General features: G+C 41.7%; 1 protein-coding gene across 2 annotated transcripts in view; it reads right to left on the bottom strand.

Annotated features, from left to right (window-relative positions):
• Nucleotides 1-16,109, bottom strand: part of LOC139231280 (retinal dehydrogenase 2-like) — an 84,647-nt gene that overhangs the window by 49,284 nt on the left and 19,254 nt on the right. For both annotated transcript variants that reach the window (XM_070862504.1, XM_070862510.1), the window contains exons 4-6: nt 9,553-9,682; nt 6,530-6,591; nt 3,872-4,000 (exon numbers count right to left, since the gene is read on the bottom strand). In XM_070862504.1, coding sequence (XP_070718605.1) covers nt 3,872-4,000; nt 6,530-6,591; nt 9,553-9,682 — 321 coding nt within the window. The remainder of the gene's footprint in view (nt 1-3,871; nt 4,001-6,529; nt 6,592-9,552; nt 9,683-16,109) is intronic.

Raw genomic sequence — 16,109 nt, 5'->3', positions numbered from 1 at the left:
ATGAATGGATGCTGAATGACACTTGATAGGTCTGCAGGTATCTCACTTGTCTTTTTTTGCATGATAATCAGGTATGACATTAGTGCCACGAGTACTGTTCTTTTTGACCTAGCAGCACTGATTAAAAAAAAGAAGTAATTGTATAAGACTTTGGTTAGGCTTCACTTAGAATACAGTGGCTCTGATTTGAACTCCAGGAGGATTCCCTGCTCAGGCTTGAGTTAAAATTATAGTCGGGTCTCAATTATGTCATTGGGCCACAGCATGTTATGTGTAAAGGACATGTATATGGAAAGAAGGCTCCGGCCACGTGTCCTTCCTGCCTGCTCAGGAGAACAGGTCAAAATTGTAGATGTTGTGATCATGGCAGCTTTCGGACCATTAAGAGCCAGGGTGATTTTAACTGCCCACCTGCTAGTTTTCTGCAGTGAGTAGAGCTAAAATCGCCCCCTGTGTCACGTTTTGATCTCCTCGTTTGGTGGGTGATCCAGAGGTCTAGGAAAAGGATCAGAAAAGTGCCACAAGAATGATGTCCACCTTAAAACCAGATAGACGTAAACATCTAGATCTATTTACTTTAGAGATGTGTAAACTCTGGGAAATCTAAGTGTTTAAAATACAGAAGAAACTGTTCATATTGATAGATTATTTCAATTAAATAGGTTAGAGAGAACCAAGGGCCATTTGTATAAGTTACACAAGGGTAGAAGTAGGTCTGATGTCAGACGGGTCTTTCTTTCCCATAGAATAGTAGACCTATGGAACAAGCTGCCAGCTCGTGCAGTGAGAGCTGATTTACTGCATTCCTTCAAAAGAGAGCTGGATCAAATCCTGGCTGCAGCAGAGATCACGGCATACAAAAGGCCGGTGGAAAACGAAGTAATATAAATCATGGTCAATGTAATCACCTGGACTAGTTTTGATGGCCAAAGGGAGCTGGAGAGGAACTTGACCATTTTTCTCCCTTAAATTGGCGTGTTTTTTAAATCTGCTTTTTATGCCTCTCCCAGGTGATTACATGGCAAGCTGGTAGGTGTTATGATTCATGATGCTTAGGTTATCACAACTGTGCGGGGCAGGTTAGGTGGACCAGCTGGTCTTTTCCTATCCATCATTTTTATATGTTCATCTGTTTGTAAGTTACCTGTACTTCCTCCCTGGGCTATTATTGGTACAGAATTACTAGCAAATCTGAAGAAAAGAGGCAGGCTGCTCTGGAAAAAGATAAGTCAGTGCTATTACTAATATGCCAGGCAAATTTCCTGTTGTGTAATGAATTGATTGGCTGTTGAGATAAGAGCATTTAGAGTCAGATCTCATTTTAACTGAAATACTTTATTTTATATTTTGAAGGTGCTTTCAAAGTTTATACAGCTGGTAGAATGGTAAACATTGCATACTCCAACCACAATCAATAGTGGAAGATAAGGAATAATCATAACAGGGAAAATGGAAAATATGTTGGGTAGACTTTCTACCATCTGCACACTGGTGTGAGTTGAGAAAAGTGGCCAAGGCAACACATGATGTTCACTTTGTCTACATAGATATATTTATGGGGTGAGGAGAATGGTGCAATAATGAATTGGAATGGAGTTTTATTTTCTTCCTGTTTCATTGGCAGGAAATACGCTTCTGCTCATCAAATGTAAAATCTGGCTCAAGTCATGCTCTACACTGATGTGGCAATTTGGTTTGTCTTCGATTGTAACAACAGGCGCTCAGTGAATCTGGGCACCAAACTGGTTCTCTAAGGCAGCAGGCTAGTTAGGGAGGTGAGGAAATTGGCCAGCTTTAAATTAAGCTTTGAAGAGTCTGTCCAAGCTCACTAGCTGATATGGCTGTGATTTGAAACATAATTTAGTTATCAATAAGCATCTGCTTTGTTACAAGAAACAGATTTCTCCAAATGTTATTCACGAATAGAGGGGAAAACAAGTAAAGAAAAGAAAGACTTAATGTAATAAAATTCTGAATGTTTCTTTGAAAGGTTGCATAATAATCCTATGCATTTTTTAAATTTTAAGCCTCATAAATTTTGCATGTGAAAATTGCAACATTTTTTTGACAAAACGATTGAAAGTGATCCAATATTGCTAGAGTGATTCTGGCTACACACATGGACCATGCACTACAGGTTTTTAAAGATTGGATTATGCAAAACAATATTTTTATACAATGCAGAAGTCTTTTAAAATCCAAACTTGGTATCATCAAATGACTACTTGTTGATTTATTCATTTTCTATCCAACTGTTTTACAAACCTGGTGGTGTTTTGTCCTCTAGGCCTCAGCCCTTCATCTAGATTTCTCAATAAAAAGTGTGGATTCTTGAGGACATTTGAAAAACAATTAATGATCTGTAGAACTTCCAACTCAATATTATTTTTAGATTGGATAGAGAAACACAGAATGCCATTGCTGTGGTCATTTGACTGATTCTGCCTGAAAAAATCAAAGTACTTTTCCCGTGGAAGTTAATTTTTAATTTTCAGTGGCAAGAAGTACCAACTTGCTGGTCTCCCTGTTTTTACTGAGTGGGAACAAGGTCACAGCTGGTTGCTAGAGTTGATTAATAATGAGAAATTTTAACTTTTCTTGTATCCACACGAAAAGAAATCTCAGAATAACTTGATAACAATGCTGAGTACTTTGATTTTAATAGCATTATGTAACTGAAGTGTTAATACCTTGCTTCTTAAAAGTACATTTGTCTTAGATTAACAGTTAATTTCAAAAAATCAGTAAGCAGGAAGTTTTGCATCCTTTATGGCAGCTGTTCAGTAAGGTGCCTGAGGATATCAACTCAAGCTTGACTTGACCTATACCTTTAGTATGAAGTGAAAGAAAAATGATCAACCAATTCCAGTTCGATGTCTACAGTTCTAGTAAATAATTTACTTGCAGTGACTTATGAAAACCACTCTACCTGCTAGATTTAACCATTTACAATTAAACTGACTCATAGCTTATTCTAAATGAGCCAGGAAAGGATGTAAAGAATTTTAACCTTGACCGTGATGCAGCAGAGGGACTGGAGAGAATAAATTGAAAAATTATGAGCAAATACTCAATGGTTATTGTAAATATTTTAGAAATCAGCGCACCCAAAAACCTGAAAGAGCTAGCCCCCTAAATTGGATCGCACCCGAATTGAGGGGTGCGGGCGATCTGGATGCAGGGCACAGTGCACTTGTCAATTGAGGCCCGCAGCAGGAATACGGCAAATGAGTCCATTGCCCGCATTAGTATAGTTGCCAGTTGCGGCCCCAAAGGCAGCTCACCAGTCATAAGGATTAGCAAGATCAGCTGGCTGAGACTGCAACAAAGGGCCTAAGGGGTAATCGGGAGCGGGGGCTGGTCGTGAGCAGTGGCTGACAGCATCCCCAGTTTTAATGTAGAGACGCCTGCATAAACAAATTTTTGGTTTGGATCTTAAAAGAGGAATTAGCTCCTTATTAGCATATTCAAGGAGCCAAAACCTGTTTTAGGTTACCTCCAGGGACACCTCTACAGCAGCTGATCCAAAATAGCATTGGATGTGTTTCCAATGCTGTTCAGGTGTGGGAGGTTGGCCCCCTAAATTGGACTTCTTTTCACACATTTTACATCCAGACGCAGGCGCAACAAAAGCCAATTTCACCCCTACAGCATTTTCATTCAGCTGGGGAGTCTTATTCATGCCAAAACATCACAGATAATGAACCTTTATTAATTTGGCACTTGGTGCTGGGTGCCAGTCCATACTTTTAAGACATTTACATGGATTGATATGAATCTACTTGAGTTTACAGCTGAAGAACCATGTATTTGATTTAGTAAGGAACATCAGTAAGTGCTTAGCTCATAATTCTCAATTTTAACCAATTACCTCTTTGATTAAAGCTCCCATGTAGAGCGCGGTGAGTGGGGTTTGCTCTGCTGGTTTGATAACGACTGTGTTGCCACAGCAAAGTGCAGGAGCAAGCTTCCAAGTAAACATCAGCAGCGGGAAGTTCCACTGTTGTGACAAAAGGTATTACATTATTAGCATCAGATTTTATCAACGATTACAGACTAGCTCTACGGACATAATGGGCTGGAATGTGCAGTGGGTAGTAACAGCAAACGAGTACCCTTTAAAACTGACCACAACTTCAGGATGTCGCGGATGTGCATCCGAACATGTAAATCCTAAAGTTGCGGTCAGCCATTCACTCCCCAACACTGGCTGTGCTGTGCCCTCAGCCCCTCCCCCTGCCATAGCTGGCAATCAGTTTAATCTGTGAAATCAGGGAATCTGATGAAAACTTTGGCTCCTCCGTGGTAATACCACTGTTAAATACCCATTAAACCTTAGACCCTTTTGGATTAGGTGTAACTGAGGTGTTAACATCATATTGACTGCAAAACAAACATTATGGCCCTGAATTTTTTTTAAATATATAGAGTATCAAATTTATCCATTTTAATAAAATTATTTTTTTTTAAGAAACTTAAAATGTTTTTATTTTTTTACAAAGTTTGTTCACCTTTATTTCAGGTATACCTTTTCCCCATGTGAGAGCTCGAACTTTTGTTTTGCTCTCTCTAACATTTTTAAAAAGTTAGAATCAAAGGAGATTACTCACTGCTTGGTTCTCAGTCTGTGAGAATTCTACATTGTGATTGGTTGCTTAGACAGCTTGTTGACGTCACAGCAGCTATGGTATTCCCACTAAACTACGCTGATTTCAACTGCACATTGGAAAGGCCGAACTTCTCGCCACAGAGATCCAGAGATCTTCATGGGAAGCTTTCTTCGGGGCTAACAGCAAAATCTTTGCTTCGTGCTGACTGCAAATTATGGCCCATTACTATTATTACAGCATAATAATATTCATATACCATAATGAGGTAAGAATTCTCTATTCATATGTATAGTGACATCAAAAATGTGTTGGTGAAATTTCCTATATTTGGCGTCTCCACTGAAAATGTAAACATGATTACAAAGTTAACACTCGTGCATCTCAGCACGGAACTGAGATCAAAGGGAATGTTGGTCAAAGACAGGGCTACAACACAATTCTCTGACCCACAAACCCTTCAAGTCCAGCTTCCTGCTGTGAGTGCGGGATCGTCGAACGTATCCTATCTTCTGAGAGAAGATAATGCTAGAAATATTGAATAGAGGAAATCTTCACAAATAAATTTCAATGTTGATACATGTAATGGACAGTGAAATTCTTATCGCTGTAAATAAATTATGTTGTAAATAAAGGATCGTTAGCATGCCAATAAACTTCTAGCCAATGTTGCTCTTGATGGCCGTGATATTTATCAGTAAGTTAATAATGAATCAAAATTAACTTGTATATAATTGATGCAAATTAACTGTTATATTCACTGTTATAGAAATTGATCATGCACAACCATAAGTTCACATACAATTTACTGAATTTGTTGAAGTATCAAGCATTAATTGTCAATATATATATATATATATTGTCTCCGCAACTCATTCATGCACATTTTTTAATTCAGTTGCCTGCCAGGGAACCATCTACAATATTACATAATTAAATGGCTGAACTTTATAAAGCAATAAATGATTCTTGTGCTGGGTAAATATTGAGGTTGCACACTAAAGCATTTAATGGAAGTTTTGAAATCATTTATTGATGAGGAACTAATGACAAATGGAAATAATCATTATACCACAGTCTAGTTCAATAAAAAAAGATGGTACTTTGTTTCTATTATTTACTTTATGCTGAAATAATAATTATGTGTGATACCACAAAGTAGATTTTCAATTTACCGCCCGGGTGTAAAGCTGTCAGCATGGTTCGGCCGACTGTTACAGAAACTGCCTGATTTGCTCTATTCTGAGCACTGATGGGTTATCGATAAGCAAGAAAATGGTAGCACTCTAATAATTAATAGGGTTTTCTTCCTCATATGAACTAAAGTGGCCAAAGGTCAAATGTCATAAATTAAAACAGTTTTGTGTTTGTACTTGAGTAATGAAATTATACAAACTCATTTTGTTTAGGGTTATCACAATCATCAGAGACAGCAAGAGAAAGGGAAAGGGAAAGAGAAGGAGGAGGAGAAGGAGGGCTTCCATGTCAACAACAACTTGCATTTATATAGTGCCTATAATGTAGGAAAACATCCCAAGGTGCTTCACAGGAGTGTAATCAGTCACCGAGCCAAAGAAAGAGTTATTAGGACAAGTGACTAAAAGCTTGATCAAATAGATAAGTTTTAAGAAGGGTGTTAAAGAAAAAGAGATAGGTAGAGCCATGGAAAGTTTTTAGGAGGGAATTGCAGAGCTTAGAGCCTAGACGGTGAAGGCAGGGTCGTCATCTGTCTGAGCTAAACTTGTAGGTGGCTCCCAGAGGTGCAAGTACAGTTTTCTAAAAGATGCCACCAACTAGTCCCCACCTTTGTGGAGTTATATATAGGTGACTATTTTGTTACTTTGTACTCATGTAACTGGAAATCAAACTCCTGACAATGCTCTTCAGAAATATTTATAAAATAAAATACAATTGTTACTCACAGGTATAATTTGTCCACACACACCAATTGGTTCATGTCTTGTAAATGTGAGAAAATCTCCATCTAATTGAAAATATGAAGTTAACTTAATAATAAATTCATAACATAACATAAGCAAACACTTGTACTGTTCTGCAGGTCAGGTGCAACATTTAAAAAAATGAATATAGACAATAGAAACACATTTGATAGAATATGCATTTAAAAGTAATAACTTTTAAAAAAATTTGTTGCTGTGATGTGAGTGTCGCTGGCAAGGCCAGCATTTATTGCCCATCCCTAATTGCACTTGAGAAGGTGGTGGTGAGTCACCTTCTTCAACCACTGCAGTCCTCCCATAGTGCAGGTTGGGAGGGAGTTCCAGGATATTGACCCAGCAACGATGAAGGAACGGTGATATATTTCCAAGTCAGGACGGTGTGTGACTTGGGTGGAAACTTGGAGGTGATGGTGCTCCCATGCGCCTGCTGCCCTTGTCCATCTCGGTGGGAGAGGTTGTGGGTTTGGGAGGTGCTGTCGAAGAAATCTTGGCAAGTTTTTGCTATGCATCTTGTAGATGGTACACAGTGCAGCCACAATGTGCCAATGGTGGAGGGAGTGAATGATTAAGGTAGCAGATGGGGTGCCAATCAAGTGAGCTGCTTTCTCCTGGATAGTTTGAGCTTCTTGAGTGTTGTTGGAGCTGCACTCATCCAGGCAAGTGGAGTGTATTCCATCACACTCCTACTTTTGAGATGGTGAAAAGGCTTTGGGAAGTCAGGAGGTGAGACATTCTCTGCAGAATACCCAGCCTCTGATCTGCACTTTTCACCACAGTGTTTATGTGGCTGGTCCAGTTTGGTTTCTAGTCAATGGTGACCCCCCAGAATGTTGAGTATGGTGGATTTCATGATGGTAATGTCACTGAATGTCAAGGGGCGATGGTTAGACGCTCTCTTATTGGTGCTAATCATTGCCTGGCACTTGTGTGGCATGAATGTTACTTGCCACTTATCAGCCCAAGCCTGAATGTCGTCCAGGTCTTGCTGTATGTGGGTATAGACTGCTTCTTTATCTCAGGAGTTGCAAATGGAACGAAACACAGTGCAATCATCAGCGAACTTGCTTTTCCACCTATCTTTATATCATCAGCAAATTTGGCTACATTACACTTGGTCCCTTCATCCAAGTCATTAATATAGATTGTAAATAGTTGAGGCCCCAACACTGATCCCTGTGGCATCCCACTAGTTACAGTTTGCCAACCTGAAAATTAGCCATTTATCTTGACTCTGTTTTCTGCTGGTTAGCCAATCCTCTATCCATGCTAATATATTACCCCCAACCCCGTGAGCTCTTACCTTGTGCAGTAACCTTTTATGTGGCACCTTATCAAATACCTTCTGGAAGTCAAATACACAACATCTACTGATTCCCCTTTATCCACCCTGCTCGTTACATCCTCAAAGAACTCTCGGAAATTTGTCAAACATGATTTCCCTTTCATAAAACCATGCTGACTGCTGACTCTGCTTAACTGCATTATGATTTTCTATATGTCCTGCTACTACTTTCTTAATAACGGACTCCAGCATATTCCCAATGACAGATGTTAGGCTAACTGGTCTACAGTTTCCTGCTTTCTGTTTCCCTCCTTTCAGAAATAGGGGCATTACATTTGCGGTTTTCCAATCCGCTAGGACCTCTCCAGAATCCAGGGAATTTTGGTACATCACAACCAATGCATCCACTATCTCTGCAGCCACTTCTTTTAAGATCCTAGGATGCAGGCCATCAGGTCCAGGGGACTTGTCCACCTTTAGTCCCATTAGTTTGCCTAGTACTTTTTCTCTAGTGATAGTGATTGTTTTAAGTTCCCTATAGCCCCTTGATTATTTATTATTGGGATGCTTTTAGTGTCTTCTACCATGAAGACTGATATAAAATATTGTTCAAAGTTACTGCCATTTCCCTGCTTCCCATTATTAATTCCCTAGTCTCGTCCTCTAAGGGACCAACGTTTACTTTAGCTACTCTCTTCCTTTATATAAAGCTGTAGAAGCTCTTACTGTCTGTTTTTTTAAATATTTCTTGCTAGTTTACTGCTACCAACTGCTTTGCAACTTTTAACAAGTTTCCTTTACATTGGTTGTAGTTATACTGCAGCTGACATGGGACCGAAGGACTTAAGTCGTCCTCACATCCTTGCCAGAATTGAGACTAGTTTACTCCACCCCTGAGTACCACGCAGCTACATTAATGTGATAAACTGTAAAAGTATAGTTGATCTATAAGTCTGAAATAGCAGAAATATTAAACACCCTTGAGTCAGGAAAGGTGAAGTCCACATTAGCTGGACTGTTGCCCTGGTCAAAGTCCAATACATTTGCATGTAACTCTATGTATTTTGTAAATTTGGTACCAAACACTGTCACGGGAACCTCCCCAATCTTAGCCAACTGCTCCTTTATATTTTTTAGGCTGCTAATGATGCAAACGAGTTGAAAACCTATTTTTTTATAGCATATCATTTACAGATAGTTGCGATCTCCAATAGAATTGCAGCTACCATGTCTAATTTTTGGTCCCTGGTGAATTAAATGATCTTATGGTAATAGGGACACTACAATTGTCCTAAGTATTTCTGGAGTAGGGAGTGGAATAGTATTCACATTGCCTATGCTGAAAAGTACATTAGTGTGGATGTCTGGTAAAGATCTATAATGAAGAATCACCATAGGTAAATGCATTTTGGGGAATTAAGTTAGAATTATATAGTTATAATTGTCTAATTATATATTTAAATATATTTTATTTCCAACACATCTGTTCAAGGATTAGTGAAGTTTAAGACCTGTACTGGGAGTAACAGACAAGATCATTTTGTTTCTGATTCTGAAAAGCCCGAGATTAGAATAATTTGGCCAAAAATAAACATTCTTGTAAAAACGTTCTCACATTATTAGAAAATTCCCACAGTGTTTATTTCAAGGGCAGATGAGAACATTAATTCAACACAATTAATGGACATCAATAAAACCTTACCCACAGGGATGGTACGTCCTTGGATTTTGTCAGCCCAGCCAGCATAGTAACGCAGTGTTTTAATTGAGCCATCTAAGTCAACAAAGTATGCATGAAGGAAGAGCTTTCCAGAGTCAATAGATTCTATTGTCTTAAATAAAAAGAAAAATCTGCCAGTCAGTGATTCTAATTATAATAACATATAGTTAGATCAGCTTTAACTGCTTCCCAAGATTGACTGGAGATATCTCCAATAATTGAGAAGTTAAAATTCATCAACATTTAAGAATAACTAAACATACATACCGTATAACAATAAAAAAAAATTACTAGTATGACATTCAGTAAAATTGTACCAGTCCTTGAAAGATATGGCACATTATTTTGTGGTTATCATATTACAGGACCTGATCCCTTTAAATTTCAGATCAAAATAGTTGATGAATGTGGAAGCTCTTCTCGTCAATATTAAAGTAACAATTAAAAATGCTGCCTTAAAATTCGGGTCAGTAACCTGGGGAGGTAATTAAGGGACCATGGGGCCCATTTTCATCAAAGCCTCTGCCCGCCCAAGTGCCGCCCAAAGTGCCGCCGATAGCCGCCATGGTACCGGACGGTACTTTGGGCGGGATATTCATCGCCGAGATCCCTCGAAGGTCGGCGGGTGGCAAATGAGGGACTTGCGCCGCCAATCTGGGTGATAGCGGGCGGGAAGTCTCATTCTCGGTGGCAGAGATGCTTGCCGCCCAAGTGCCGCCGAGGATGGAGTCGGGCCCAGAGAGGGTCGAAGAGAAATCAACAGTAAAAAATACAAAAACTATCCGAAGACCTTCAGGTAAGTCGCTGTTGAAAATGTTCACTTACCTGTTTTTCAGGTTCTTCCTACTTACCGTCGGGGACAGACCAGCCTCCAGCCAGCGGTCCAACCCCGTTCTGTCACCGAGTCCCGCCGACTCCCACCCACAGGAATATGGGAGTTCGGCGGGCGGAAGGTCAGTTGCGCCACACGGCCATCCGCTGATGTCAGCGGGCGGATCCCGGCGGCTCTTCCCTCCTGCCCGCTCCAGCCAGCTCAAGGCCATCTCCAAAGTGGCACTTCACGCGGATCTTCATGCGGAATGTCGGCGGCAGTGGGCAGCAGTCGGCGGCAGCTGGCGGTGAGTTGATAAATTTTGGCCCCCATAGTTCCATCTTTTGCTGATATTTAAATTTGCCATCATATTAATTAACTGAGGTCAAATAACTCAAATGCTTCATGGGATAGACAGGTATTGCTATAATCAGGAAGTGTTTGTTTGTCTGTGTATGGGTGGGGGGAGGTGAATGGAGTGTTGTCTGGAGGGCAGAAAACCAGGTTCGAATAGTGCAACTGTGATGATGAATACATTTTCTGGAGTTGATTGATAACCTTTGAGAATCAAGGTGTATTTGTGCCGAACTTTCCCTGAAGAAATTAAAATAAAGAAGGGAGCACAAGTTGGAGAACTTGCCCTAGTGTTGTAGCTCAATTTCTAACATTTCCTCCCTTCCTTTCCATAGATTCAACAACAACTTGCATTTATATAGCACTTATAACATAGTAAAGCAGCCCAAGGCTCAATTTCTCATCCATGTTTTCAAATCCCTTAAGGGCCTCACCCCTCCCTGGCTCTGTAATCTGCTCCAGCAACAATTGGGAGAACTGTCCTGCAGACTAGTCAAGCAACAGCCTGACATAGTCATACTCACAGAATCATACCTTTTAGTCAATGTCCCAGACTCCTCCATCATCATTCCTGGATAAGTCCTGTCCCACCGCAGGACAGACCCACCAGGTGTGGCGGCACAGTGATATACAGTCGGGAGAGAATGGCCCTGGGAGTCCTCAACATTGACTGGATCCCATGAAGCATATGGCATCAGGTCAAGCATGGGCAAGGAAATTTCCTGTTGATTATCACCTACCGCCCTCCCTCAGCTGATGAATCAGTAATCCTCTATGTTGAACATCATTTCTAAGAAGCACTGAGGGTAGCAAGGGTACAGAATGTACTCTCCCCATCTGCGATGCCACCAAGGGTGGCTGGGTAACACTATTACTGACCAGGCTGGCTGGGTCCTGAAGGACATAGCTGTCAGATTGGGCCTGTTTCAGGTGGTGAGACAACCAACACAAGGGAAAAACTACCTGACCTCATCCACACCAATCTAACTGTCATAGATGCATCTGTCCATGGCAGCATTGGTAACAGTGGCAACCGCACAGTCCTTGTGGAGAAGTCCCATCTTCACCCTCCATCATGCTGTGTGGCATTACCACCATGCTCATAGAATCATAGAAATTTACAGCATGGAAGGAAGTCATTTCAGCCCATTGTGTCCGGACCGGTCGACCAAGAGCTATCCAGCCCAGTCCCAGTTTCCAGCTTTTGGTCCATAGCCCTGTAGGTTACGGCACTTTAAGTGCACATCCAAGTATTTTTTAAATGTGGTGAAGGTTTCTGCCTCTACCACCCTTTCAGGCAGTGAGATCCAGACCCCCACCACCCTCTGGGTAAAGAAATTTCCCCTCACATCTCCTCTAAACCTCCCCCTAATTACTTTAAATCTATGCCCCCTGGTTGCTGACCCCTCTGCTAAAGGAAATAGGTCCTTCCTATCCCCTCAATCTAGGCCCCTCATAATTTTATACACCTCATACAGGTTTATCCTCGGCCTCCTCTATTCCAAAGAAATCAGACTCAGCATCTCCAATCTTTCCTCATAGCCAAAATTCTCCATTCCAGGCAACATTCTTGTAAATCTTCTCTGCCCCTTTCCAGTGTAATCACATCTTTCCTTTAATGTGATGACCAGAACTGCACGCAGTACTCCAGCTGCGGCCTAACCAGTGTTTTATATAGTTCAATCATAACGTCCTTGCTCTTGTATTCCATGCCTCGATTAATAAAGGCAAGTATTTCTTATGCCTTCTTAACCACCTTATCTACCTGGACTGCTACCTTCAGGGATCTGTGGACCTGCACTCCAAGGTTCCTTTGTTCCTCTACACTTTTCAGTGTTATACCATTTAATGTGTATTCCCTTGCCTTGTTCAACCTCCCCAAATATATTAACTCACACTTCTCCATATTGAATTCCATTTGCCACTGTTCTACCCACCTGACCAATACGTTGATATCTTCCTGTAGTTCGCAGCTTTCTTCTTCATTATCAACTACACAGCCTATTTTAGTGTCATCCGCAAACTTCTTAATCATACCCCCAACATTCAAGTCCAATTCATTGATATATACCGCAAAAAGCAAGGGACCAAGCACCAAGCCCTGCAGAACCCCACTGGATACAGCTTTCCAGTCACAAAAACATCCATCAACCATTACCCTTTGCTTCCTGCCTCTGAGCCAATTTTGGATCCAATTTGCTACTTTGCCCCGGATCCCATGTGGTTTTACTTTCGTGACCAGCCTACCATGTGGGACTTTATCAAAAGCTTCGCTAAAATCCATATACACTACATCATACGCACTGCCCTCATCGAGCCTCCTGGTTACCTCCTCGAAAAAGTCAATCAAGTTAGTCAGACACAACCTTCCCTTAACAAATCCATGCTGACTTTCCTTGATTAATTCATGTCTTTCCAAATGAAGATTTATCCTGTCCCTCAGGATTTTTTTCAATATTTTTACCACCACTGAGATTAGGCTGACTGGCCTGTAGTTACTCGGACTATCCCTTTCTCCCTTTTTTAACAAAGGTACAACATTAGCAGTCCTTCAATCCTCTGGCACCACACCTTTAGCCAAAGAGGACTGGTTGCTTCTCTTAACAACCTGGGATACATTTCATCCAGGTCTGTGGATTTATCCACTTTCAAAGCTGCTAAGCCCCTTAATACTTTCTCTCTTACGATGTTTATCTCGTCTAATATTTCACACTCCTCCTCCCTCATTGCAAAGTCTGCATCGCCCTTCTCTTTTTTGAAAACAGATGCAAAGTATTCATTACAAATCATGCTCACATCTTCTGCCTTCTCACACAGATTTCCTTTATTGTCTCGAATAGGCCCCACTCTTTCTCTAGTTATCGTCTTGCTCTTAATGTACTGAAGTCACCTTATTGGGCTCCCAACAAAATCTCTGCTCCCTTGCCCTCAATTCCATTCTCCTTCCAGCTAATAGCCCATGGTTGAACCAGATAGCATTTAATCGACCAGGCCAACATCCCCAGCATCGAAGCACTGACCACACTTGATCAGCTCCGCTGGGCAGGCCACATTATTTGCATGCCAGACATGAGACTCCCAAGCAAGCGCTCTACTCGGAACTCCTTCACGGCAAACGAGCCAAAGGTGGGCAGAGGAAACGTTACAAGGACACCCTCAAAGCCTCCCTGATAAAGTGCAACATCCCCACTGACACCCGGGACTCCCTGGCCAAGGACCGCCCTAAGTGGATGAAGTGCATCCGGGAGGGCGCTGAGCACCTCGAGTCTCATCGCCGAGAGCATACAGAAATCAAGCGCAGGCAGCGGAAAGAGTGTGCAGCAAACCAGTCCCACCCTCCCTTACCCTCAATGACGATCTGTCCCACCTGTGACAGGGACTGTGGTTCTCATATTGGACTGTTCAGCGACCTAAGGACGCATTTTAAGAGTGGAAGCAAGTCTTCCTTGATTCCGAGGGACTGCCTATAATGATGATGATGAATGTGAGTGTCCTGTTTGAACCAAAATTGAACTTTAAACTCATATCCTAGCTATCAACAAATTGTTGACTTCCACCTCTGCAATTTTGCCCCACTACATGCCCACCATTCTCTCACCACAGCTGAAACACATCCACACTTTTGTTAACGGTAGAGTTGAATTCTCCATGCTCTCCTCCTGAACTCCATTCACCACATTCTGTCCCTCATCAAATGCCACTCACCCATTATCCATCCTCATCATTCTCCATTGGTTCTCATCCCCCAGCATAACTAAACTCAAAATCCTTGTCCTTGTTTACAGATCCCTTCATGGCCTCACCGTCCAGATTAAAGGTAATGTACATTTTGAAAGCTAACAACAGGCCCATGACTTTAGAAAGTACTGATATAAGGACAATAGTTAGAAAGGTAAAAGAGCACACTTTTCTTAGACATAAGATAAGGTGCAAATTTTCATGGAGAAGGAAAGATGGACTGAGAGTAAAAGAGACACAGACCAGTGGTAAATTTGGGGGCTCACATCTAACATATTCAGGCACCTCTGACTTGATCGCAGGTCAGCCTTGCTGAATAACAACCTGCAGCTACTTCTGAACCGGGTACCCCTAGCAACATGGTTCAGTTGTTGCCAACATGAGTCACCAACTGGAAGCGATTCATGATGATCAATTTCCTTCAGCTTTTCGTGTAAAATCGTGGCCAGAGGATAATGTTCTCGCTTGTTACCTTGTTTACGTCTTTAGAATCTAAGCGGTGCGTAATGTGCCATTGCTGTTAGGTATGACTACCATTGAACTGATCCATGAGGTCGGCATTGTTACAGGAGCGATGATGTCCTGTCTGATCAGACCATCTAGGGTTTCCTTCAGCTTATCCCTTAAAGCCACTGGTACAGCGCTGGACATGTTGTCTCCGATCTACTGCCTTGTCGAAGCTGATTTGTTATTCTCCTTCCACCTGTCCTACCCCATCACTGAATACCGGGGAATGTTTCAATATTGTTCGTTAGTGGCTTGTAGTCATTGTTCGTCTATACTGTTATTCCAGTAGTTGGTGTTCTATTAATTTCATCATTATCATTGTACATAATGATGTCCGTGCCCAGGCAGGCCTTCCTACCTAGCAGAGGTTGTATAGGGCATTGGGATGATCATCACAGGCAGTGCCTCGAAATCGAGGAGGACTTGCTTCCACTCTAAAAGTGAGTTGTCGGGTGACTGCGCAGTCCAATATGGGAATTACAGTCTCTGTCGCAGGTGGGACAGACAGTGATTGAGGGAAAGGGCGTGTGGGAAGTCTGGTTTGCCGCTCGCTCTTTCCGCTGCCTGCGCTTGTTTTCTGCACGCTCTTGACGATGAGACTCGAGGTGCTCGGCGCCCTCCCAGATGCTCTTCCTGCACTTAGGGCGGTCTCTGGCCACGGATTCTCAGGTGTCGGTGGGGATGCTGCACTTTATCAGGGAGGCTTTAGGGTGCCCTGAGGTCGTATAATCATGCTTTCGACTAGCATACAGTCGAGCTTACACTTGTAGTCACCATGTTGGACTAGAATTCGTACTATCCTCTAATGGGGAGATCTGTACCGTCATAAACTACAATCGCTGACTTCAATGGTTCCTTTGCTAGTTTAAAGTCTCTGGTTGCGTTTTTGAAAGGTGCAGCAGAATCACGCTTCCTTGTGCACTTGTCTCTATTTGAAATCTTCGATAGTTGCTAGACTCCAGCTTAAGTCTAACACATTCTGCATCATTCAAACCAATGATACTGATCTTATTGATAACAAAGACTTCTTTTGTCCTTGGTCCTCCATCTTCTGCTCTAGCTATCTGTCTGTCAGTGTGCAGGCCATTCTTTTACACAGCATTTTGCTGTGCAATGGTCGCTCTTTCTG

Source organism: Pristiophorus japonicus, chromosome 1 (assembly GCF_044704955.1).
Source record: "Pristiophorus japonicus isolate sPriJap1 chromosome 1, sPriJap1.hap1, whole genome shotgun sequence".
NCBI lineage: Eukaryota > Metazoa > Chordata > Chondrichthyes > Pristiophoridae > Pristiophorus > Pristiophorus japonicus.
This window is presented reverse-complemented; position numbering and strand designations above follow the sequence as displayed.